This window comes from Hemitrygon akajei, chromosome 15, assembly GCF_048418815.1.
Source record: "Hemitrygon akajei chromosome 15, sHemAka1.3, whole genome shotgun sequence".
In the NCBI taxonomy this organism is placed as follows: Eukaryota; Metazoa; Chordata; class Chondrichthyes; order Myliobatiformes; family Dasyatidae; genus Hemitrygon; species Hemitrygon akajei.
The window spans coordinates 4364210-4390992 of NC_133138.1; the positions used below are offsets into that span (position 1 = coordinate 4364210).

At 41.2% G+C, this 26783-nt stretch overlaps 1 protein-coding gene across 1 annotated transcript in view; it reads left to right on the forward strand.

Annotated features, from left to right (window-relative positions):
• mgat4b (alpha-1,3-mannosyl-glycoprotein 4-beta-N-acetylglucosaminyltransferase B) overlaps window positions 1-26783 on the forward strand; it is a 275855-nt gene that overhangs the window by 119476 nt on the left and 129596 nt on the right. Inside the window, exons 4-5 of the mRNA XM_073067080.1 lie at window positions 5331-5464; window positions 18311-18357. Of these exons, the coding sequence (XP_072923181.1) occupies window positions 5331-5464; window positions 18311-18357 (181 nt within the window). The remainder of the gene's footprint in view (window positions 1-5330; window positions 5465-18310; window positions 18358-26783) is intronic.

Genomic DNA, 26783 nt, shown 5'->3' on the forward strand with positions numbered 1-26783 from the left:
AAGTAAACAAGCTCAGTTGTCACACTCCAAAATAACCCTGCGTCATACTGCTTTCTGCAGGAAGGAAGTCTGAAACTACTGAACAATTTCCTTAAGAAAAAGCGAGAAAAAAACAGTTACTCACTACACCAATTATGAACAACTTTGCAAACAATGGATTGACTGACGTCTAAACACAGAATCTAAGCTTTGAGGCATACTCGGAATGCAGCCTTCAATTAAATAACACCTCCTCATGTAACTAAATGCCCAAAGACACAGGAAAGTTGAACTAAACAGTATATTAGGGGAGGTAAAAATGTGAGGGACTGAGGAGACATCTCTTTAGATGCCCCTTAAAATATGAACAAAAAAGGAAGAGGGATTTAGCAAGGGATTTCCTGACCTGCTGGAAGAATGGCTGCTGACAGTGAAACAATTAAAACAGAGCAATAAATAGCACAGCACAGGAACAGTTTGTCAGTCCACCATGTCTGTGCCAAGCATGACGCTGTTTTAAACTGCACATCTGCCCATACATGGTCCATATCCCTCCATTGCTTTGCTGTTAATGTGCCCTGTCCTAAAGCCTCTTGATCACCACTAACATGTCTGCTTCCAGCACCATCCCTGACAAGCTATTGCAGGCACCCACCACTCTCTGTGTAAAACCACTAGCCCTGCACTTGGAGTTTGTGCAGATTTGGCATGTCATCTGAAACCTTGACAAACTTCTGTAGTTGTCCAGTGGAGAGTATACTGACTTGTATCACAGCCTGGCATGGAAACACCAATGCCCTTGAATGAAAAAGCCTATAAAAAGTACTGATTATGGCCCAGTCCATCAAGGGTAAAGCACTCGCCAGCATTGAGCACATCTACACAGAGCGCTTTTGCAAGAAAGCAGCACCAGAGGATTCCACATCCAAGCCAGGCTTTCTTCTCGCTGCTGCCATTAGGAAGAAGGTACAGGAGCCTCAGGACTCACACCTCTAGTTTCTTGAACAGTTATTACCCAACAATCATTAGGTTCTTGAACCACTGGGGTAACTTCACTCAGCCCTACACTGAACTGTTTCCACAGCGTATGGATTCACTTTCAAGGACTCTACATACCATGTTCTTGATATTTATTACCTTTGTATTTATTATTTTGTTTTTTTCTTGTACTTGCACGGTTGTCTTCTGCACGTTGGTTGTTTGTCCATCTTGTGTGCGGTTTTTCATTGATTCTATTGAGTTTGTTTGTATTTACTGTAAGTACCTACAAGAAAATGAATCTTTGAGTTATATATGGTGAAATATATATACTTTGATATTAAATTTACTTTGAACTGATTTGAACTGCCTGTATTAATTCCATCTCCCTTTATGCCCTGCTCATTCACGTATCTGTCAAGATGCCTCTTAAATGTTATTGTTCTCCCTCCATTGTCTGCTCTGGCAGCTCATGCCAGATATCAACTACTCTTTGTGAGGACAATATCATCCCTCAGCTCTCCCTTAAACTATCTTCCTCCATCGCCTGCACTGGCAGCTCATACCAGGTATCAACCACACTTTGTGTGGAAAAACATCACCTATCAGATCCCCCTTAAATCTCCTTCCGCTTAAACCTACACTCGAGAAAATCTGCAGATGCTGGAAATCTGAAACGGCCCGAAACATCGACTGTACACTTTTTTCATAGATGTTGCCTGACCTGCTGAGTTCCTGCAGCATGCTGTGTGTGTTAAACCCACACTCCTTACTTCTATCTCCCCTCATCATGGGAAGCAGATCCTGGCTCTCTATCTATGCCTCTCATCATTCTGAATGGGCGGATGAAGGTATCACTGAGGACATCTATTGTGCATCTCAACCTTGGGTGGATTGACTTGCTGGACCCATTTTGAGTGCATTTAAAAATTAATTTCACAGGGGTAGCTTGGACTCACATTGGAGGGTCATTTGAGGGTGACCTGTCTCCTGTGGGAACATAACAAGAAGATAAAAATGATAAAGATTTGCTTTATTTGTCACATGCATATTGAAACATACAGTGAAATGCGTCATTTGCAGCAACGACCAACACAGTCAGAGGAAGTGGTGGGGGCAGCCCACAGTGGCGCTAACATAGCATGCCCACAACTCACTAACCCTAACCTGTACATCTTCGGAATGCAAGAGGAAATTAGGGCACATGGACAAAACCCATGTGGTCTCGGGGAGAATGTATAGGCTCCTTACAGTGGCATGAATTGAATTCCAATCACTATCCCTGTTGTTGTAAAGTGTTAAGTTAGCTACTATGCTACTGTGTGCCAGAAACGGGCAAGTACTCCCATTTAATACACGCAATGATTCAGGAACAGCTTCTTCCCCTGTGCCATCCGATTTCTGAATGGACAATGAATCCATGAATATTACCTCATTAATTTTTATTTCTAATTTTTTTGCATTACTTATTTAATTTAACTATTTTATATTTATTTTTTACTTACTGCATTTCACAATTTTTTTCCATTATTATGTACTACATCATACTATTGCTGCAAAGTTAAAAAAATTCATGATTAATGCCAGTGATATTAAGTCTGATTCTGATTCTGAAAACATGAAATCGGGCTGTCGGCCATTTGGTCCTCAAGCCTTCATGACAACCTAACAAGATCAAGACTGATCTTCCAGCTTTCTGCTCTATGCCTTGATTTCAGAAAAATAATGAAATCCATTGATCTCTATTTTAAATACAGTCAGTGACCAAGACTCCATAGCCCTCTGGGAAAGAAAGTGGATAAGATTCACCATTCACTGGATAAAGAATTTCTTCACTATCTCATTTCTTGCAGTCTACACATATTTTCTTTGTGACCCCTGGTTCTATAATCCTTAGCCAAGGGAAACCTCCTTGCTGCATCATTCAAATTTTGTACATTCCAGTAAAATTGCCTCTCACTGCGGTTCAAAAGTTCAAAGTAAATTCATTATCAAAGTAAGTATCTGTTACTGTATATTATCTTGAGATTCATTTTCTTACAGATGTTTTCAGGAAAATAAGGAAATACAATAGAATTTACAAAAAAATATACATAATGAGAAAGTGGAAGGAGGGGTGAGTAAATCTGCAGATGGCATAAAGGTTGGCGGAATTGTGGATGGTTAGAAGGTTGTCGTAGTTTTCAGTCTTTGACAGGATGCAGAGCTGGGCTGAGAACTGGCAAATGGAGTTCAACCTGGAAAAGTGAAGTGATTTACTTTGGAAGGTCGTATTTGAAGGCAGAATACAGGGTTAATGGCAGGATTCTTGGCAGTATGGAGGAACAGAGGGATCTTGGGCCTCAAATCCATATATTCCTCAAAGTTGCCATTCAATTTGATAGGGTTGTTAGCCTCGTTTATTTGCCATTTCCACCCTGGGGAGAAAGATCTCCAGTAGTCCATTTGATCTGTGCCTCTTACCATCTTGTAAAACCTCTTCATCTAGCAGAACTCCAAGACAGTAGAGAAACACATCAAAGGGTATACCTTATGAGCTGCAAATACAGTGGATTAATCGGGGCAGCTGTTTATTGGGACAGACTGTAAAGAACAAAAAGTAATTGAGAATATAGCTGGGGTTTCCTTCATTTATTTAGGACACTGTGCCGCTAATTGGGATATGAGACTTTGTTGAAAGATTTCTAAGCTAATTCAGAGGTGTGCATTAGACATTACACTGTACTAAGAGCAAATGGTTTTAAAATAGCACCAGTTGTGTATGTTTGTGTTGAAAAAACAGTGATTTTTGCCTCTGATTGTTGGTGAGAAATAAGCAATATGACAATTCAGAACAGTTTTGCTCACTGCGATTTCAACCATTCAGGCTTGGAGGTTCCAGAAACAGCCGCGTGTGAAAATGAAACTATTTCACTACTTTAGCAAGGAACTATGAAGAATTTGAAGGTTTTGGCAATCATCTTGAATGTTACAATGAAAATGAAGATTTGGAGGATGTATTCGTCAAAAGCATTGCATGAGGCAGTCTATTATTTACACTAGATGTTTGTGCTGATTTTGTTCATTTACAGTCAAAAGAACACGGCAGCGTACACTGGATGAATTCGTCTGTCATTAACTATTATGAACGAATACACAGTTTTATAGTACAGTAGTAGTATTAGTAGTGTTCTAATTTGTCTGTATTTCATTCAAATACATAATCTGTTAGTCAGTTAAACAGTAGGGTTAAACAGTAAGCTTCTATTTCCAAGAAGCTTTGTCCAAATGGGACTTCGTCCTAATTGGGCCACCATGTACTGGTCCCAATATGTCCCATTTAACTGGAATCCACTGAAGACAAGAAGCTCAAATAACCTCATCAACTTACTTCATAGTGCGATTTTAACACTGTTAATGGATCGGTAATGAGATGAAAATAATTACCTTCAGAATAAGAAATTGGTGAGATTGCAACTAAATGCATGGTTAAGGGTGAAAGGTGAAATGTTTAAGGGGAACACAAGTGGAAACTTCTTCACACAGAGAGTGGTGAGAGTGTGGAATGAGCAGCCAGCACAAGTGGTGGATGCAATTTCAATTTCAACATTTAAGAGAAGTTTAGGTAAGTACATGGATAGGATAGCTATGGAGGGCTATGGTCTGGGTGCAGGTCATGGGACTAGACAGTTTAAATATTTCAGGGTGGGCTAAAGGGCCTGTTTCTGTGCTGTAGCCTTGTGTGACTATGAATCGTGCAGAAGGACTCCCAAATTGCTTTACATCTCTGATTTTTGAAGTTTCTAAAAATAGTTTACATCTTTATTCCTTCTGCCAAAATACATGACCATTGACTTCCCGACACTGTCTTCCACCTACCACTTCCTTGCTCATTTTCCCAATCTGTCTAAGTCCTTCTGGAGATGCCTTGCTTCCTCTACACCACCTACCCCTCCACCTGTCTTTGTATCATCCACAAACCTGGTGAGTACAGGCTCAGATCATCAGATGCGCCTCGTATTTTAACCCTTTCATTCCCATGATCATTCTCATGAACCTCCACTGGACCCTTTCCAATGTTGGCGCATCCCTTCTTAGACATGAGGCTCAAAATTGCTCAAGGTTCCAAGTACAGTCTGACCAATACCTTATAAAGCCTCAGCATTACATTGATTTCAATGCCACCACCTGTGGTCTCTCTCCAGTCAATGACGTCAGCTCCTTGTTCTCGGTCATTTAACACTGCACTCAGCAGGAAGAGCAGTGAATATGTACAATCCAACTAAAAGTATTGTGCTGCTTTATTTCCTGGATTTGCATTGTCTTGGTAGATTTGTAACGTATGATCTGCATTGTTGATGAAACCCTGATCTATTTTTCCATTGTGTGCTCAGTTTCAATAGTGATGGGAGTTCCCACCGTTAAGCGGGAGGTGCACAGTTACCTGATCGACACCTTGAACTCGCTAATTTATGAGCTGACTCCTGAGGAGAAGCAGGACTGTGTGATTGTCGTACTCATTGCAGAGGTGAGTTAAAGTTCTGATGTTTAAGATTAGAGTGCTGAGTGGTGATATATCCAAGGGTAAATCAAAGGGTTTCCATTGACTGTTTGCCCTGCCTGGGGGCTTTTGGAGAAGGGTAAATAATTAACTTGTGTTTTAAGATAATAAGATATAGGAGCAGAGTTAGGCCATTTGGTCCAATGAGTCTGCTCCGCAATTTTATCATGGCTGATCCATTTTCCTTCTCAGCCCCTCTCTCCTACCTTCTCCCCATGTCTGTCTGTATCCCTTCATGTCCTAACCATTCAAGAATCTATCAACCTCTGCCTAAAATATACCCAGTAACTTGTCCTCCACAGCCATCTGTGGCAACAAATTACACAAATTCACCACCCTCTCGCTAAAGAAATTTCTCCTTGTCTCATTTTAAAAGGACACCCCTCTATTCTGAGGCTGTGTCCTTTGGTCTTAGACTCACCCACTATAGGAAACATCCTCTCCATATCCACCCCATTGAGGTCTTTCAACATTTGATAGGTTTGAATGAGATTCTCCTCATTCTTCTGAATTCCAGTGAGTACAGGCCCAGAGGCATCAAACGCTTCTCATATCATAAGCCTTTCAGTCTTGGAATCATGTTTGTGTACCTTCTTTGAACTATCTCCAATGTCAGCTCATCCTTTCTTAGATAGGGGGCCCAGAAGTGCTCACAATAATCAAAGAATGTAGAACTGGAGATGCAAAACAGCCATGATTGCATTCAGGGTGGGTTTGACAAAGTAGATTTGGTTTCAAAATATACTTATTTGCTGTCAAGATGGCGCCAGCGAACAACGCTTCCTTGGGCAACATCTTTCAAATAGTCCACGGAACTGCTTATTTCACTTTTTCTACGTGTTTTTTTAATCTTTAATGTGTTTCTGGAACTGTTGGAGCCTGTGGCTTAGTTTGGAGATCGATTGAGTGATCTAGTGCTCTGCTGTCTCCAAGAAAATTCTAGGAGGGGACCGCAAGTGTGAGCTCGAGCTTGATCAGCCTCAAGGCAAAGAAGCTCAGAAGTTGTGCGAGTCCATGATTGTCTCCATTTCTTGCTGATTAACACATTGCGGCGAATGTGGCTGAGAGTGAGTGTTCAGTGCTGACTACCTGCCTCCTGTTCCCCATTGTAATGATCTCTGTGTGATGGATCTTAGAAGGCCTCTATGTTTGAGTGGTTCTTAGGAGCAATCTGTTAGTTTTTTTTGTGCGAGGGCAGAGGTTTGGGGTTTGGGATTTGACGCTCTAGCTGCTGTTTTCTGTGTGAAGTGATCTGATAGTTTTTTTTGTGCAAGTGAAGAGGCTTGAGGTTTGATGTTAGCTGCTGTTTTCTGTTGGAAGCAATCTTAGTTTTTTTGTATGAGGGAGGAGGTTTGAGGTTTGAAGTTAGCTGCTGTTTTCTGTGTGGAGTTACTTTTTTATGCGAAGGAGGAGGTTGGGGATTTGGGGTTTGATGTTCTAGTTGCCATTATCTGTGTGAAGTGATCTGTTAGTATTTATGTGTGAGGGAGGAAGTTGGGGCTTTGGGGATTTGCTGGGTGGGGGGGGGCAGTAATGATTTCCTTTGAATGTCCTCCATGGTTTTTTTTGTATCATGGCTGGAGAAAACAAATCTGAGTTGTGTACTGCAAACACTTTAATAATAAATGAATCTTTGAACTGTTTATCAAAGTACGTATACAGCATACAACCCTGAGATTTGTCATCATGCAGGCAACCATGAAACAACAAAACACCATCAAACCCATTTGAAGAAAACGTTGAACACCCAAGGTGTGAAAAACTAATCATGCAAACAGCAAAAGACAAGCAAATAACACACAGATTATTAAACATCAAACTGTAGAGTTCCCAAAACGGTCCGAGAGCCAAAGCCACCGAGTCAGTTCAGTTTAGCACAGTGCCGATGACTGCCGGCCTCAGCTGTAGAGCCAGTTCCGTGCCAAAGCGCCTCGATCAAATCGCACAAATAGCAAAAAAAGAGTAACCAGATACACATGGAACATCAACCGCAGAGTGCTCCAAAATGAGTCCACAATTACGGAGAGCGTTCAGCACTGAGGACGTTAAGCATCAAACTGCAGAGTCCCACAACCGTGAGCCATGCCTGGGTGATCGAACCTGTAATTTCCTCTGACAGCAATGAGAGGGAAACTGGTCAAATGCAGCCAGACAGCGCTAAACACCTGCTCATCTTCTGCTTCATCCTTGCTGATTTCAATCTTGCTCAACACTTTAATCAGTGATAGTAATAGAGGAGTAATGGAGCTGACCAAGGGTTCATGTTTTGCCATAAGGAAACTATGGATGCACACACTGCTCTCAACCAGGAAATAGCAAAAACATCAGATTGCTCAGTCGGCCCAAAAATACATAATCAAAATGGAAATGACAGGCTGCAATCAATTGCAGTTTAGGAGAAGAAGCATTTTTAAAATAAGAAGTAGAAGTAGCTTCATGAGCTATCTGCAGGATGTTGCTGTTGGTCACATGGTCGCTGGCAGCATCTTGACATCTTGTTATGATCTTATTGGAACTTTGTGACATAATTTTAGAAGAAATTAAGTCCATTTAAGACTGAGAGGTAAAGGAATTTCTTTTCTGAGTATTGTGAATCAGAATCAGGTTTATTATCACTGACATACGTTGCAAAATTGTCTTGCGAAAACAGTATAGCGTAAAACTTAAGATGCACTATATTTTAAGAAATGTGCATAAAAATATAAGTAGTGTAAAAAAACCCGACAAAAGTAGTGAGGTAGTATTTACGTGTTCATGGATGGTATATAATTCTGATAGTGGGGGGAAAGAAGCTATTCCTGAAATGTTGAGTGTGTCTCAGGCTCTTGTAACCGCTCCCAGATGATAGTAATGAGAAGAGGATCTTTAATAATTAATGCCACCTTCTTGTGGCATAGCCATTTGAAGATATCCTGGATGATGGGGAGCATCGTGCCCATGATGGAGCTGGCTGAATTTGCAGCCCTCTGCAGCTTTATCCAGTCCTGTGCAGTGGCCGCTCCACACCAGAATGTGATGCTTTCCATGGAACACCTGTAGAAATTAGTGAGAGTCTTTGAAGATACTCTATACCTGATTTAGTGAATTGAGTTTAGTGAATTCTTTATTTCCAGAATGCTGTGAAAGTTGGGTCATTGAACATATCCAGGCCTGAGAGAAACAGACCTGGTACTGTGTGAAAGTGGAAAATTATGGGGATCTCGCAGGGAAGTGGAACTAAGATCCACAGCTGATCAACTATTGATCATCAGAGCAGGCTCAAGGGATGGTATCAAAGTAAAGTTATTATCAAATGTACATATACTGTATGTTACCATATACTACCTTGAGATTCATTTTCTTGCAGATGCTTACAGAAAATAAGGTCATACAATAGAATTTATAAACAACTATATATAAAGAAAGAGTGACAAACAACCAAGATGCAACCGGGTGCCATTGATTTCTTCTACAGTCCAAAGACGTACTGGTTAATAGGTTAATTTGTCCTGTGCTTAGGCTGGGGTTAAATCAGTGGGTTGCTGGGCAGTGCTGCTCATTGGACCAGAAGGCCTGTTCTGCCCTGTATCTCTAAATAAAAATTAAATAGAATAAAAATAAGACAAATAACCCAAATTTAAAAATTAAAAATTATACTGAGAACATGAATTGTAGAATCCTTGAAAGTGAGAACATCGGTTATGGAATTGTTGAGGTGAGTGAAGTTATCCATCTGATGTAGGAGCCTGATGTTGTAGGGCATATATGTCAAACTCAAGGCCCGTGGGCCAAATCCGGCCCGCGGTGGAATTATCTTTGGCCCGCGAGATAATATCTAATTACTATTAAAGTGGCCCCAGTAATCGAAGCGCCTATGGCGTATGATATGGCTAATGCTGAGTTTATTCAGGTACCAGGTTTTCAGGGTTTTTAGTGTTTATTCGGCAGTCTTCTTCATAAGAAACGGAATTTGTAAAGTGAAACACTTTGTAGTTATAGCAGAGACTGAGACACATGAGAGCAGGCTGAAATGTCAGAATGTGAGGTTAAAATAAAATAGAATTATGTTCTTTCAACACAGCAGCTTTGGAATAATTTACAAATTATTTGCTGAATGTTTGTGGGTGGTTAAATAAAGTCTCTGACTTAATTGGTGTTTTTTTTCCAAGCAAAATAGTGTTATTTGCTTAAAGTCCAGACATAATTATATAAACAGCTCGGCAGGGGTTCAGTAATTACCAAAACTATTGACTTGGTGCCAGCATTAGCTTCTACAGTCAGCCTCTTATTTGTATCTGTGCACTAGGTGTAGCAGAGAAAGACTGGGATAGCAGAGACTCAAATAAGTGGACATAATAATAAGATGAGGGGTGGTCATAGAGAGCCTTGATAGTGCAGTGGTTAGTGTGACACTATTATTGTTTGGGGTGTCGGAGTTCGCAGTTATATCCAAAAGTCCTCTAAGGAGTTTGTACATCCTTCCCATGAGTGTGTGGATTTTCTCTGTGTGCTCTGGTTTCCTCCCACATTCCACAGACATACAGTTAGTAGGTTAATCGGTCATTGTAAATTGTCCTGCGATTAGGCTAAGCTTGCTCCAGATTCTTGCCTGAAGGCTTCCCAATGTTATGCTGAGTTGAGGCTGTGGGCCTGCTCCAGGCTTTGTATCTGAGGACTCACTTTCGTTCTAAGTGCTATTTGCTTACTTTTATTGTTTGCACTATTTATCTTTTTTTATGGGTTCTTTTGGGTTTCTTGTTTTGTGGCTGCCTGTAAGGAGACCAATCTCAAGGTTGTATAATGTCTACATACTTTGATAATAAATGTACTTTGAACTTTGAAATAACTGGATTACTGGGCAGTGTTACCAATGTCTAAGAGTCCGGGGCTAAGGCCCAGTGGCAGCCTGTCCTGGGGTTGGAAGACTGTCTGTATGAGTGGGTGGGTAGGAGTGAGAGTGGTAAAGGGGCTTATTTTGTTGTTGCTTGAGCAATTCTGCTGAACATTGTGTGCATGCTATGTTGATGCCAGAACGTGTGGTGAGACTTGTGGGCTGTCCCCTGCACATCTTTAAGTGTATTGGTTGTTAATACAACACATTTCATTGCATGTTTTTGATGAGCGTGTGATAAATAAATCTGAATCTGATCCATTCTGCTTATTTTCTTGCAATTTGTGTTGATATGGCCTGTTAATAGCCTCTTAGGCAGGAGAATGGAGTTTTAAAAACAGATTAGTCATGATTGAATAGTGGAACAGATTTGGTGGGCCAAACATAGAACAGTATAGCACAGTACAGGTCCTTTGGCCCACAATGTTGTTCTGACCTTTTAATCTACTGCAAGATCAATTAAACCCTTCCCTCCTACATAGCCCTTCATTTTTCTATCATCCATGAGTCTTTTAAATACCCCTAATGTATCTGCTTAAGAGTCTCTTAAATATCCCTAATTTGTCTACCTCTGCCATTAACCCTGGTAGGGCATTCCACACATCCAGCACCTTGTATTTGAAAAAAAAACTACCTTTGATATCCCCCTAGGGTTTCCTTCAATCGCTTGAGAGTTACGTGTCTCAAATTGGATACTTCCACCAGGGGGGAAAATGTCTCTGGCTGTCCACTTATGCCTCTTACCATCTTGTACATCTCTATCAAGTCACCTCTCATCCTCCTTTGCTCAAAAGAACAAATCCATAGTTCACTCAAACTATCTTAATAAGATATGCTCTCTAATCCAGGAAGCTTACTGGTACACTATATAAATATACTGAATAATAAACATATCTACATGTCAATGTTGGGTTAAATTGTTGAAATAAAATGTACATGGGCTGTGAAAGGAGTGAAAAAATGGGATGGAATGGTAAATTGGTGTGATTATAAGTCATAGAACATAGAATAGTACAGCACATTACAGGCCCTTCGGCCCACAATGTTGTGCCATCCCTCAAACCCTGCCTCCCATATAACCCCCCACCTTAAATTCCTCCATATACCTGTCTAGTAGTCTCTTAAACTTCACTAGTGTATCTGCCTCCACCACTGACTCAGGCAGTGCATTCCACGCACCAACCACTCTCTGAGTGAAAAACCTTCCTCTAATATCCCTCTTGAACTTCCCTCCCCTTACCTTAAAGCCATGTCCTCTTGTATTGAGCAGTGGTGCCCTGGGGAAGAGGCGCTGGCTGTCCACTCTGTCTATTCCTCTTAATATCTTGTACACCTCTATCATGTCTCCTCTCATCCTCCTCCTCTCCAAAGAGTAAAGCCCTAGCTCCCTTAATCTCAGATCATAATCCATTCTCTCTAAACCAGGCAGCAACCTGGTAAATCTCCTCTACCCTTTCCAATGCTTCCATATCCTTCCTGTAGTGAGACGACCAGAACTGGACACAGTACTCCAAGTGTGGCCTAACTAGAGTTTTATAGAGCTGCATCATTACATCACGTCTCTTAAACTCTATCCCTCGACTTATGAAAGCTAACACCCCATAAGCTTTCTTAACTACCCTATCTACCTGTGAGGCAACTTTCAGGGATCTGTGGACATGTACCCCCAGATCCCTCTGCTCCTCCACACTACCAAGTATCCTGCCATTTACTTTGTACTCTGCCTTGGAGTTTGTCCTTCCAAAGTGTACCACCTCACACTTTTCTGGGTTGAACTCCATCTGCCACTTGCCAGCCCACTTCTGCATCCTATCAATGTCTCTCTGCAATGTTCGACAATCCTCTACACTATCTACAACACCACCAACCTTTGTGTTGTCTGCAAATTTGCCAATCCACCCTTCTACCCCCACATCCAGGTCGTTAATAAAAATCACGAAAAGTAGAGGTCCCAGAACAGATCCTTATGGGACACCACTAGTCACAACCCTCCAATCTGAATGTACTCCCTCCACCACGACCCTCTGCCTTCTGCAGGCAAGCCAATTCTGAATCCACCTGGCCAAACTTCCCTGGATCCCATGCCTTCTGACTTTCTGAATAAGCTTACCGTGTGGAACCTTGCCAAATGCCTTACTAAAATCCATGTAGATCACATCCACTGCACTACCCTCATCTATATGCCTGGTCACCTCCTCAAAGAACTCTATCAGGCTTGTTAGACATGTTCTGCCCTTCACAAAGCTATGCTGATTGTCCCTGATCAGACCATGATTCTCTAAATGACAATGGATCCTATCTCTAAGAATCTTTTCCAACAGCTTTCCCACCACAGACGTAAGGCTCACTGGTCTATAATTACCCGGAATATCCCTACTACCTTTTTTGAACAAGGGGATAACAATCGCCTCCCTCCAATCCTCCAGTACCATTCCCGTGGACAACGAGGACATAAAGATCCTAGCCAGAGGCTCAGCAATCTCTTCCCTCGCCTCATGGAGTAGCCTGGGGAATATTCCGTCAGGCCCCGGAGACTTATCCATCCTCATGTATTTTAACAACTCTAGCACCTCCTCTCCCTTAATATCCACATGCTCCAGTCGTGGAAGGAGAGTGAATGGTTGGTACAACAGTGATTGGGTGGAATTGAGCAGCTGCCATGTTGGTGATTGGGTAGAATTGAGTGGCTGGAGTGTCAGTGATTGGGTAGAGTTGAGCACCTGGAGTGTCAGTGATTGGGTAGAGTTGAGTGCCTGGAGAGTCAGTAATTGGGTAGAGTTGAGCTGGAGTGTCAGTGATTGGGTAGTTGAGCAGTTGGAGTATCTGTGATTGGGGAGAATTGAGCAGCTGGAGTGTCAGTGATTGGGTAGAGTCGAGCTGCTTTATTGTCAGTGATTGGGTAGAGTTGAGATGCTTTATTGTCAGTGATTACGTGCAATTGGGCATTTGGTGTTTTGGTGATTGGGAAGAATTTGCATGTTTTCAGTATTGCTTTAGGCTTTCCTCATTCTAAAATGATGCAGACTGGTTCTTGCAGTGTTTTAGTGTGAATGTTTGGCAATTTTGTCTTTATTGAGACAAAGCTTTATTGTCTTAAGACAACTGGCGAGCCTCATGGAAAATTGTTGATAACTTATTTAAAGCTTTGGGAATAGGACACTTCTTTTCTAGTAATCAAATTAGAATCTAATAGAACATAAATGAAATTGGGAAGAGTGATGGAGGTACTGACTGCTTATATACCGAGCTGAGCAAGCATCACTGGATCATGTGAAATAATTTTGTGAAAGCAAGTTGAGGTATCGGTAATACTGGCCCAAAGCCACGTTATAAGTATTAGATTCAGCCTAGCAGCTTTATTGCTGAGAATCTTATGACAGAAGCAATTTACACATTTTTGAAATACAGTGGGTTCAAGTTAACTGGGACACATCGGGACCAGTACATTTTTGCACAATTAAGTGGTTGGGTTGCCCCAATTAGCCAAAGTTTCATAGAAATAGTTAAAAAGGTGTTAAAAAAATACAAACTACTGTTTAATTGAGTAACAAATTAGAACACTACCAATAGTACCACACAGAAGAATTCATTCAGTGTACGTAATGAACAAAATCAGCGCAGACACCTAGTGCAGATAATGGACAGCCTTCATACAATACAGAGCAAGAGGATAAGATGTGAGAGAATAGGACCAATCAAGTGTGACAATGGAAAAGTGTGTATGGAACCGGAGGAGATAGCAGAGGTGTTTAATGAATACTTTGCTTCAGTCTTCACTACGGAAAAGGATCTTGGCGATTGTAGAGCTGACTAACAGCGGATTGAAAAGCTTGAGCATATAGACATTAAGAAACAGGATGTGCTGGAGCTTTTGGAAAGCATCAAGTTGGATAAATCTCCAGGACCAGATGAAATGTACCCCAGGCTACTGTGGGAGGCAAGGGAGGAGATTGCTGAGCTTCTGGCAATGATGTTGCATTATCAATGGGGATGGGAGAGGTTCCAGAGGATTGGAGGGTTGCAGATGTTGTTCCCTTATTCAAGAAAGGGAGTAGAGATAGCCCAGGAAATTATAGCCAAGTGAGTCTTACTTCAGTGGTTGGTAAGTTGATGGAAAAGATCCTGAGAGGCAGGATTTATGAACATTTGGAGAGACATAATATGATTAGAAATAGCATGATTTTGTAAAGGGCAGGTCGTGCCTTACGAGCTTGATTGAATTTTTTGAGGATGAAACACATTGATGAAGGTAGAGCAGTAGACGTAGTGTATACAGATAAGCTGAGGTGGTTCATTTTAGTAGGTCAAATATGATGGCAGAATATAGTATTAATGGTAAGACTCTTGGCAGTGTGGAGGATCAGAGGGATCTTGGGGTCCGAGTCCAAAGGACATCCAAAGCTGCTACGCAGGTTGACTGCGTGGTTAAGAAGGCGTATGGTGCATTGGCCTTCATCAACCATGGGATTGAGTTTAAGAGCTGAGAGGTAATGTTACAGCTATATAGTACCCTGGTCAGACCCCACTTGGAATACTGTGCTCAGTTCTAGTCACCTCACTACAGGAAGGATGTAGAAACTATAGAAAGGGTGCAGAAGAGATTTACAAGAATGTTGCCTGTATTGGGGAGCATGCCTTATGAGAATAAGTTGAGTGAACTCGGCCTTTTCTCCTTGGTGGAGAGGTGACCTGATAGAGGTGTATAAGATGATAAGAGGCATTGATCGTGTGGATAGTCAGAGGCTTTTTCCCAGGGCTGAAATGGCTGCCGCAAGAGGGCACAGGTTTAAGGTGCTTAGAGGTAGGTACAGAGGAGATGTCAGAGGTAAGTATTTTATGCAGAGAGTGGTGAGTGCATGGAATGGGCTGCCGGCGATAGTGGTGGAGGTGGATGCAATAGGGTCTTTTAAGAGACTCCTGGATAGGACCTGTATTGTGCTGTAGGTTTTCTGTGTTTCTAATGCTACTGATACTTGCAGGCTCCAAATTTTAATTTTCATCGTAACATTCAAGATGAATGTCGAAAGCTTCAAATTCATTGTAATTCCTAACTTGTTGAAGTAGTGAAATTGTTTCATTTTCACTCCTGGCTGTTTCTGGCATTTCCAAGCCTGAATGCATGCAACCATAGTGAGTAAAACAGTTCTGAATTGTCTCACTACTTATTTCTTGCCAACTATCAGTGTCAAAAATCATTGCTTTTTGAACACGAACACATGCATCTGACGCTTTTTAAAAACTTTGCTCTAAGCATAGTGTAGCAACTAACGGTCATACTAACACTAGTTAGAAACTGTTTGGCAACAGTCTACTGTCCCAATTAAGTGGCATAGTATCCCAAAGAATTGTAGGGAATCCCGGTTATTCTTTCGATTGTTTTTTGTCCTTTAATAATGCCCCATGTTAGTGGCTGCCCAATTAACCAGAATCCACTGAATTCCAAATAGCGATACAGAATAAGAGGAGTTCCTGTTCAAATCTCATGATATATAATTTATATGTTCTTTGAATTTGAGTTGAATTGAATTTATTGTACTCAAACCTGGGCACCATACAAGAATATTATCATTAAAACATTATGATCACGTACAACCATTAAAAGTGCAAGAGAATCCTTGCATTTATGTTGAGAGAAATATAAAGCTATGGAATTTATACCACAACTTCATGTGGTCCAATTTAGATGGCATCCGGGGCACTTCTGGACATTACACAATTAGGGAAAAACAATTAACTTTATTTGTCACATGTACATTTCAGTGTTTACTGGCATGGATAGAGAAATAACTGACAGGCAGGAGGCAGCGAGTGGGAATAAAAGGGGCCTTTTCTGGATGGCTGCCAATGCTAGTGGTGTTCCTCGGGGGTCAGTATTGGGACCGCTACTTTTCATATTGTTTGTCATTAATTTGGATAATGGAATTGATGGCATTCTGGCAAAGTTTGTGGATGATACAAAGTTGGGTTGAGGGGTCGGTAGTGCTGAGGAAGCAACGTGATTGCAGCAGGGCTGAGACAAATTGGAAAAATGGGCAAAAAGTGGCAAATGGAATGCAGTGTTGGGAAATGTATGATAACGCATTTTGGTAAAAGGAACAATAGTGTGGACCATTATCTAAATGGGGAGAAGGTTCAAACATCAGAGGTGCAGAGGCACTTAGGAGTCCTCATGCAAGACTCCCAGATGGTTAATTTAAAGTTTGAGTCTGTGGTAAAAAAGGCAAATGTAATTTGGGCATTTATTTCAAGGAGAATAGAATATAAAAGCAAGGAGATAATGCTGAGGCTTTATATGACACTAGTCAGGCCACACTTGTCAACCGTTGTGGGCCCCATACCTCAGAAAGGATGTGTTGTCATTGGAGAGAGTCCAGAGGAGGTTCACGAGGATGATTCCAGGAATGAAGGGTTAACATATGAGAAGCGATTGGCAGCTTTGGGCCTGTACTCACTGGAATTTAGAAGAATGCAGGGGGATCTGATTGAAACCTATCAAGTGTTGAAAGGACTAGAGAGGGTGGATGTGGAGAGGATGTTTCCTATGGTGGGGGTATCCAGAACTAGTGGGCACAGCCTCAAAATCGAGGGGGGCAATCTTACAGAACAAACATAAGGAGGGATTTTTTTTTTAGCCGGAGAGTAGTGAATCTGTGCAATGCTCTGCCACAGACTGTGGTGTAGGCCAAGTCCATGGGGATATTTAAAGTGAAAGTTGATAGTTACCTTATTGGTCAGGGCATCTGAGGATATGATGGGAAGGCAGGTGTATGGAGTTGAGTGGGATCCAGGATCAGCATGATGTAATGGTGGGTTGAATGGCCGAATTCTCTTCCTATGTCTAATACTCTTAGAGTTAAATATACTATGTTGTTTGCATCAATGATCAACACAGTCTGAGAATGTGCTGGGGGCAACACACAAATGTCACCACGCTTCTGGTGCCAACATAGCATGTTCACAACTCACCCACCCAAATATATCAGTCTAGAGAAGTGGCGTGTACGTCTGTTACCTGCTGTTAAATTATGAGGTGAGATCACAGAAATTAGCTTTATATTTGCTGAAATTCTGAAGATTATAGAATAATCTAAAAATTTCAAGACTTAAACATTTTCTTTTCATTTACAATATCTTGAACTTGTTGCCAGTGAGAAATATTAGAGGTGACATTATTGAAAAGTGCACTGTCTGGAGAAATGTTAACTGTTGAATGCAGAGGACCCTAGTGGGACTCTCGAGGACTAGGTGGTATTGCTTTGGACAAGGGAGTTGTCCACTTATAACAAAGAGGAGAAACTTCTTCTCCCAGGGTGGCAAATATTTGAAATTCTTTACCTGGAGATTTGTGGAGGTTGAGTCATGAAATTTATTCAAGCTGTGTGAAATATATTTCTGTACTAAAGGTGGGGGAGACGGTGATGTGTGGTTAATAATTATGGGAATTTACAGGGAAATGGAACTGAGAGCCAACTCAGATGGGTTCTGATTTTATTACGTGGAAGAGCAGGCCTCTGGGTTCATGGCTAAAGACATTTACTGCTGTTATGCCCTGAACTAGGAGTCCCCAAACTGTTACTACTATCAACCCTACAGCCATCTGACTCCTGAACTGGCGTGAATAGCTTCACTCAGCACAACTCTGAACTGATTTCACAGTTACAGACTCCCTTTCAAGGACAGTACAACTCTTGTTCTCAGTATTTTTGTTAATTGTACCATTTGTCTTTTACATGTTGGTTTTTGTCAGTGTAATGTATAATTTTTCATGGATTCATTCTGTTTATTTTCTTGTAAATGCCTGCAAGAAGATAAATCTCAAGGCAGTATATGGTGACATATATGTACTTTCATACTAAAATTTACTTTGACTTTCAGTTAAGACAAATCTGTTATTTGCAGCTCTATTTAAGTCCTCATTCACTTACACTTTCTTTCTTTTACAGACAGACTTGCCATATGTAAATAGTGTTGCAGAGAATCTCAAAAATTTGTAAGTAATTTTCATATTTTTCCTTTTTGAAGATTTTTCTTGGCCTTTAGGATGTCCTTCATTTTAAAACATGTTGCTCTCTACTCTCTTGATGTTTTAGAATATTGTGTGTTATTTAATTGTGGAGAATCAAAATACAGGTATAATTAAGGTGAAATAGGTTGTTTTTTGACATTTTTGTTGTAAATAACAAGCAAGTAAATAATTTGAACAATACACACAAAGTGCTAGAGGAACTCACCATCTATGGAGGAGAATAGAGGGGAATGGCATGCCATAGGGATCAGTGCTGGGTCCATTGTTATTTGTCATCTATATCAATGATCTGGATGATAATGTGGTAAATTGGATCAGCAAATTTGCTGATGATACAAAGATTGGAGGTGTAGTGGACAGTGAGGAAGGTTTTCAAAGCTTGCAGAGGGATTTGGATCAGTTGGAAAAGTGGGCTGACAAATGGCAGATGGAGTTTAATACAGACAAGTGTGAGGTATTGCACTTTGGAAGGACAAACCAAGGTAGAACATACAAGGTAAATGGTAGGGCACTGAGGAGTGCAGTAGAACAGAGGGATCTGGGAATTCAGATACAAAATTCCCTAAAAGTGGCGTCACAGGTTAATAAGGTAGTAAAGAGAGTTTTTGGTACATTGGCCTTTATAAATCAAAGTATTGAGTATAAGAGTTGGAATGTTATGGTGAGGTTGTATAAGGCATTGGTGAGGCAGAATTTGGAGTATTGTTTGCAGTTTTGGTAACCAAATTACAGGAAGGATATTAATAAGGTTGAAGGATATTAATAAGGTTGAAAGAGTGCAGAGAAGGTTTACAAGGATGTTGCTGGGACTTGAGAAACTGAGTTACAGAGAAAGTTTGAATAGGTTAGGACTTTATTCCCTGGAGCGTAGAAGAATGAGGGGAGATTTGATAGAGGTATATAAAATTATGATGGGTATAGATAGAGTGAATGCAAGCAGGCTTTTTCCACTGAGGCTAAGGGAGAGAAAAAAAAAACCAGATCATGGGTTAAGGGTGAAGGGGGAAAAGTTTAAAGGGAACATTGGGGGGGGGGCTTCTTCACACAGAGAATGGTGGGAGTGTGGAATGAGCTGCCAGATGAAGTGGTAAATGTGGGCTCACTTTTAACATTTAAGAAAAACTTGGACAGGTACATGGATGAGAAGGGTATGGAGGGATATGGTCCAGGTGCAGGTCAGTGGGGCTAGGCAGAAAAATGGTTTGGCACAGCCAAGAAGGGCCAGAAGGCCTGTTTCTGTGGTTAATGTTCTGTGGAATAAACAATCCTGATGAGGTGTCTCACCCCGAAACATCAACTGTTTATTCATTTTCATAGATGCTGCATGACCTGCTGAGTTCCTCCGGTATTTTGGGTGTATTGTTCAAGATTTCTAATATCTGCAAAATCTCCAGATGAGACGTGTTGCACATTATCTGGATTTTTCGCGGTGTCACATTTAGTGGAGCACAGTCCCAGAGACCGGGGTTTGATCTCAATCTCCAGCACTATCTGAGTGGAGTTTGCACATTCCTGTGGCTGTGTGGGTTTCCCCGCGTGCTCCAGTTTTCTCCCACATCCAGGTTAAATCAACCACTCTAAACTGTCCCTAGTGTGTGGTCGTGACAGTTTGGGGGTAGGACTTGATGGGAATGTCAGGAGAGCAGGTTACAGGAGGAAATTAAATGGAGAATTAGATCGCTGAGTGAGCTGGCATAGACTCAGTGGATGAACGTTCTATCTCATAAGTGAAAATGGAAAATTGAAATAAATGTCTAATTTAATTTTAGAAAGATTGTTTGAAGAATAAATTTTCGGTTATTGGAAGAGATTTCCCTGTAGTTCCTCAAACTTTAAAACTCAGCCACAACAGAAACTACGTTGAGTTTTACTATAAACTTACTCTGTTGTATCACCAAACATGTGTTAAATATAAACCTGTTTGATGTGGCACTGTTGCTGTGTATCACTCTTCCTCTCTGGTATTGGAGAGTATCTGTAGGAGGTTCACAAGAATTATCTTGGGAATGACAGGGTTAATAAACAAGGAACATTTGATGGCTGTGGGCCTATACTCACTGAAATTTAGAAGAATGGAATGGGGATCATATTGAAACCTAGTGAATATTGAAAGGCCTGGATAGAATGGATGTGACGAGGCTATTTCCATTAGTTGGAGAGTCCAGACCAGAGGGCACAGCCCCAGAATACATGGATGTCCCTTTAGAAGAGATGAGGAAGAATTTCTTTAGCCAGGTGAATCTGGGTAATTCATTGCCACAGATGGCTGTGGAGGCCAAGTCACTGGGTATGTTTAAAGTGGAGATTGATAGGTTCTTGATTAGTCAGGGTGTCAAAGATTACAGGGAGAAGGCAGGAGAATGGGTTGGGAGGGATAATAAATCAGCCATGATTAGATGGCTGAGCAGACACTACGTTATGATCTTATGGGTTTTAAATGCACTTAAACCTCTCTGTAGTGGCTGCAACACCCTACAGTAACCCTTCAGTATGTTGTCCTACACCTTGGAACGTGCCATTCAATCATGGATGCTCCTTCTGTAGGATAATCATGTTTCACTGTAGGATAATGTTTCGAACAAGGTAATGTGATTTAATGACTATGATTCAATAGCAGAGCAGACTTGATGGACCAAATGCCCTAATTCTGCTCCTCTGTCTTATGGTCTAACTGTGAAAGCACTTTGAATACAAAGATGGATGTACAGGATCAGGTTTAATATCACTGGCAAATGTCATGAAGTTTATTGTTTTGCAGCAGCAGTACATTGCAATACATAATAAAATCTATAAATTAAATATATATACATATAAAAGTTAAATTAAATAAGTAATACAAAAAGAAAGGAAAACAATGGTGAGGTAGTGTTCATGGGTTCCTTGTCCATTCAGAAATCTGATGCTGGAGGGAAAGAAGCTGTCCCTGAAATTGAGTGTGTTTTCAGGCTCCCGTACCCCCTTATTGATGGTGGCAATAAGAAGAGAGCATGTCCTGGATGAAGGGTTTCTTCATGATGGGTCCCCCTTTTTCAGGCATTGCCTTTTGAAGTTGTCCTCAATGTTGGGGAGGATAGTGTCCAAGATAGAGCTGGCAGAGTTTACAATCCTCTGCAGCTTTTTTCTGCTCTTGTGCAGTGGCCACCATACCAGACACACAACCAGTTAGAATGATCTCCACGGTACTTCTATTGTTGGTAACACATCAATTCTCCCCAGACTCTTAAGAAACTATAGTTGCTGTTGTGCCTTCTATGTAGTTATATCAATATGTTGGGGCCTGATACGTTCTCAGAGATGCTGATACCCAGAAAATTGAAACTGTTCATTCTTTCCATTTCTGATATCTCAATAAAGACTGGTGTGTGTTCACTCATCTTATCCTTCCTGAAGTCCACAATGAATTCCTTAGTCTTAATGACGTTGAGTGCATGGTTGTTGTTGTGATACCACTCAACCAGCTGATCTGTCTCACTCTCATACACCTCTTTGTCACATCTGAAATTCTACCAACAATAGTTGTGCCATTGGTAAATTTATAGATCTACCAAGGCCTTTGACAAAGAAAGGAGTGGAGGGTTATGGGCTGAGTGCGGGTAGGTGGGACTAGGTGAGATTAAGAGTTCGGCACGGACTAGGAGGGCCGGAATGGCCTGTTTCCGTGCTGTGATTGTTATATATGCTTATATATGGTATATATTTGAGTGGTGCCTAGCCACATAGTCATGGATGTAGAGAGAGTAGAGCAGTGGGCTAAGCACACATTCTTGAGGAGCGGCAGTGTTGTTTGTCAAGATGTTATGTTACAATATCTAGATCATATACCATGCAGGTTTATTGTTGCAATCCAATTGTCTGAACCCTGAGATATTGTCCAACACAGGCTTGTTCCTGAGCATAAATTATTGGCTATATTTAAGACAGAGGTTGATAGGTTCTTGATTAGTAAGGGCATCAAAGTTATGGGGAGAAGGATTTGAGAGGGAATATAAATAAGCCATGATAGAATGGTGGTACAGACTCAATGGGCCAAATGGCCTAATGCTGCTCCTAGGTTTTAAGGTCGTATAAGGAGTATGGGATTCATCTCAAACAGAGGCCAGTGAACTGAAGCTTGATTTAATCTCTAGAACAGACCTGAATTTTCTAACCATTATGTCTACTCTTTGCTTAAAAGGCCAGCACAATCATTTAATCAGGATGTTTGTATTTAATCTCATTACAATTAATGTTTGTAAAAGATCTGTTTATCGGAAACACCAGGAGCTGGGATTTGATTATCAAGAGCTTCAAAGTGTTTAGCTGCTGAAATGCAGGAAATGTCTTTCCAAATTCTTCTAATAGAGAGATATCTCTTCAATCATCTCTCATCTCAATGGTCAGATTGATGTCTGTCATTTAGAATTACACTAATTATACATGAAAGAAAAAACAGTCTTTGCCCAGCCCCACATACAAAATCAAGGCAAGTCACTTTTATTGTCATTCAACTATATACATGTATACCGCCAAACAAGACAACGTTTCTCCGGACCAGGGTGTAAAGCACAGTAGTACACATAACATACATGTAATACACAATAATTTAGGAAAGCATGAATTAAATCTATAAATGAATTAAGCATAGAAAAAGTAAAGTACATAAATTAAATATTGTAGGGTATAGTACAAGCTATCTGGTGACAGAATGCTGGAGGAACTCAGCAGGTTAGGTGGCATCTAGGGAGAAGAATAAACAGTCGACATTTTGCGCCGAGATCTTTCATCAGGACTGGAGAGGAAGGGATCTGACCACCAAGCATATCTTTCCCTCCCTACTACAGCCCCCTCTACTTTCTGCAGGGAGTGCTCCCACCATGACTCCCTTGTCCATTCATCCCTTCCCACTAATCTTCCTCCTGGCACATATCCATTCAAGTGACAGAAATGCTACAGCTGCAGATGTACCTCCTCCTTATACCCATTCAGGGCCCAAACAGTCCTTTCAGGTGAGGCAATACTTCGCAAGCGAATCTGATGGATCATCTATTGTGTCTGGTACTCCCGATGCAGCCTCTTCTACATTGATGAGACACAAATTAAATTGGGGACTGTTTTGTTGAGCACCTCCACTCCATCCACCAAAAGTGAAATTTCCTGGTGGCCAACCATTTCCATTCAACAGTCCATGGCCTCCTCTTTTGCCATGATGAGAATGGCAACGTCAGAGAAATCGATGTTCATGCCATCAGGTTGTAAACTACCTAAAACGGAATGTGTGTTGCTCCCCAACCCAAGAGTGGCCTCTTAGTGGCTGAAGAGGAGGTTGTCTGGGTTATGTATTACTCTGAAGATTCCCATTTTATCTCACTACAGCCTTGTAGCATAAAGCTCTTAATGTACTAGGAATGCTCTGTAAATCTGGATCAGCGTTTGTAGAGCGAGAGAAACTGACTTAATGTTTCAGGTTATCTTTGGTTCGGCCAAAAACTTGTTTGAATACCAGCACATTGAGATGACTGTAGGGGAATGCTGCCGACTGGCGCGTTCCAGGCTGCAAGAGTATGTGCTGAGGGATGCACTGAAGCTTGGTGCAACCACCACAAGGCTCATTGGGGGAGGACCACAGTGTCGGGTTTTTCTCCTACTGGAGAGGGAGGGGCCTGGTTGGGGGAAGAAGCCCCTCAATTATTGTAGTAGTGAACCACCCCAGAGGACCAAGTGAGTGGCAGTGGTGCTATTGGTTAGGACAATATAATGGAACTCTATCCATCCATCCCACCGATTCTCGCCGCCCAGCAACCCACCTATTTAACCCTAGCCTAATCACACGACAGTTTACAATGACTAATTTACCCTCTAACTTGTATATCTTTGGACTGTGGGAGGAAACAGGAGCACCCGAAAGAAATCCATGCAAACTTTCTTACCATATAACCATATATAACATATAACAATCACAGCACGGAAACAGGCCATCTCGGCCCTCCTAGTCCGTGCCGAACTCTTAATCTCACCTAGTCCCACCTACCTGCACTCAGCTCATAACCCTCTACTCCTTTCCTGTCCATATACCTATCCAATTTTACCTTAAATGACACAACTGAACTGGCCTCTACTACTTCTACAGGAAGCTCATTCCACACAGCTATCACTCTCTGAGTAAAGAAATACCCCCTCGTGTTTCCCTTAAACTTTTGCCCCCTAACTCTCAAATCATGTCCTCTCATTTGAATCTCCCCTACTCTCAATGGAAACAGCCTATTCACGTCAACTCTATCTATCCCTCTCAAAATTTTAAATACCTCGATCAAATCCCCCCTCAACCTTCTACGCTCCAATGAATAGAGACCTAACTTGTTCAACCTTTCGCTGTAACTTAAGTGCTGAAACCCAGGTAACATCCTAGTAAATCGTCTCTGCACTCTCTCTAATTTATTGATATCATTCCTATAATTCGGTGACCAGAACTGTACACAATATTCCAAATTTGGCCTTACCAATGCCTTGTACAATTTTAACATTACATCCCAACTTCTGTACTCAATGCTCTGATTTATAAAGGCCAGCGTTCCAAAAGCCTTCTTCACCACCCTATCTACATGAGACTCCACCTTCAGGGAACTATGCACTGTTATTCCTAGATCTCTCTGTTCCACTGCATTCCTCAATGCCCTACCATTTACCCTGTATGTTCTATTTGGATTATTCCTGCCAAAATGTAGAACCTCACACTTCTCAGCATTAAACTCCATCTGCCAACGTTCAGCCCATTCTTCTAACCGGCATAAATCTCCCTGCAAGCTTTGAAAACCCACCTCATTATCCACAACACCTCCTACCTTAGTATCATCGGCATACTTACTAATCCAATTTACCACCCCATCATCCAGATCATTTATGTATATTACAAACAACATTGGGCCCAAAACAGATCCGTGAGGCACCCCGCTAGTCACCGGCCTCCATCCCGATAAACAATTATCCACCACTACTCTCTGGCATCTCCCATCTAGCCACTGTTGAATCCATTTTATTACTCAGCATTAATACCTAATGACTGAACCTTCTTAACTAACCTTCCATGTGGAACTTTGTCAGAGGCCTTGCTGAAGTCCATATAGACTACATCCACTGCCTTACCCTCGTCAACATTCCTCGTAACTTCTTCAAAAAATTCAATGGTAACTTCTATATCTAGGATTGTGGGAGAAAACTGGAGCATCCAGAGAAAAGCCACACAGTCATGGGGATAATTTATAAACTCCTTACAGACAACGGCAGAAAGTGAACCTGTGTCACTGGTGCTGTAATAGTGTTATGCTAATCACTAGGCTACTGTGCCGCCCTCACTATTGCTTAGAACAATACCACTTTTCCAGTATAAAACTCCTCTTTTATTGTGTGCAGGACCGCATGTTAAAAACAGAGTTGATATTTGGGATACTCGGGATATTCCGTTCCCAAGCCCAGCGCTGAAACATAAGTTCTTAAGTGTTTTATATGCATAGAAAGGTAAAATATATACTATATACTAAGACAAACATTTGACTAACTGATGCTAAATAATACCGGATGTACCTGTTCCGACTTACTTAAAGAGAACTTCCGATTTTTTTCCGATCTTGATCCACGATAACCCACGCACATCCTCCTGTATACTTTAAATCATCTCTAGATTTCTTATAATACCTAATACAATGTAAATGCTATGTAAAATAGTTGTTATACTGCATCAATCCTCCTTACAGAGGACATCGGAATTGAACTACGAACTCCAACACCTCGAGACATAATTAGTGTCACGCTAACCACTGTGCTACCATGGCAGCCCAGTATGTAGCATGTTGTCTTTGAATATCAGAACAAAAAGGCATTGCACAGTTCATTCTTGTAAATAATCCCTTTTTATGAATAAAGTTTATAATGGCTAAAAAAAAGAGGACTTATGGGTAAGCCTAATAGTTTCTGAGGTAGGGACATGTTTGGCTCAACTTTGTGGGCCGAAGGGCCTGTACTGTGCTGTAGGTTTTCTGTGTTGCTTTGTTTCTAAAAATAACTGGGGAAAGTCAAAGAATGTACCTAGTTTTAATGTTAATTGTTCAACTCTGTTTTTAACATGTGGTCCTGCACACAATAAAAGAGGAGTTTTATACTGGAAAAGTGGTATTGTTCTAAGCAATAGTGAGGGCGGCACAGTAGCATAGTGATTAGCATAACACTATTACAGCACCAGTGACACAGGTTCACTTTCTGCCGTTGTCTGTAAGGAGTTTATAAATTATCCCCATGACTGTGTGGCTTTTCTCTGGATGCTCCAGTTTTCTCCCACAATCCTAGATATAGAAGTTAATAGGTTAATTGTCCACATGGGTGTAATTGGGCAATATGGGCTCGTTGGGTCAGTAGAGCCT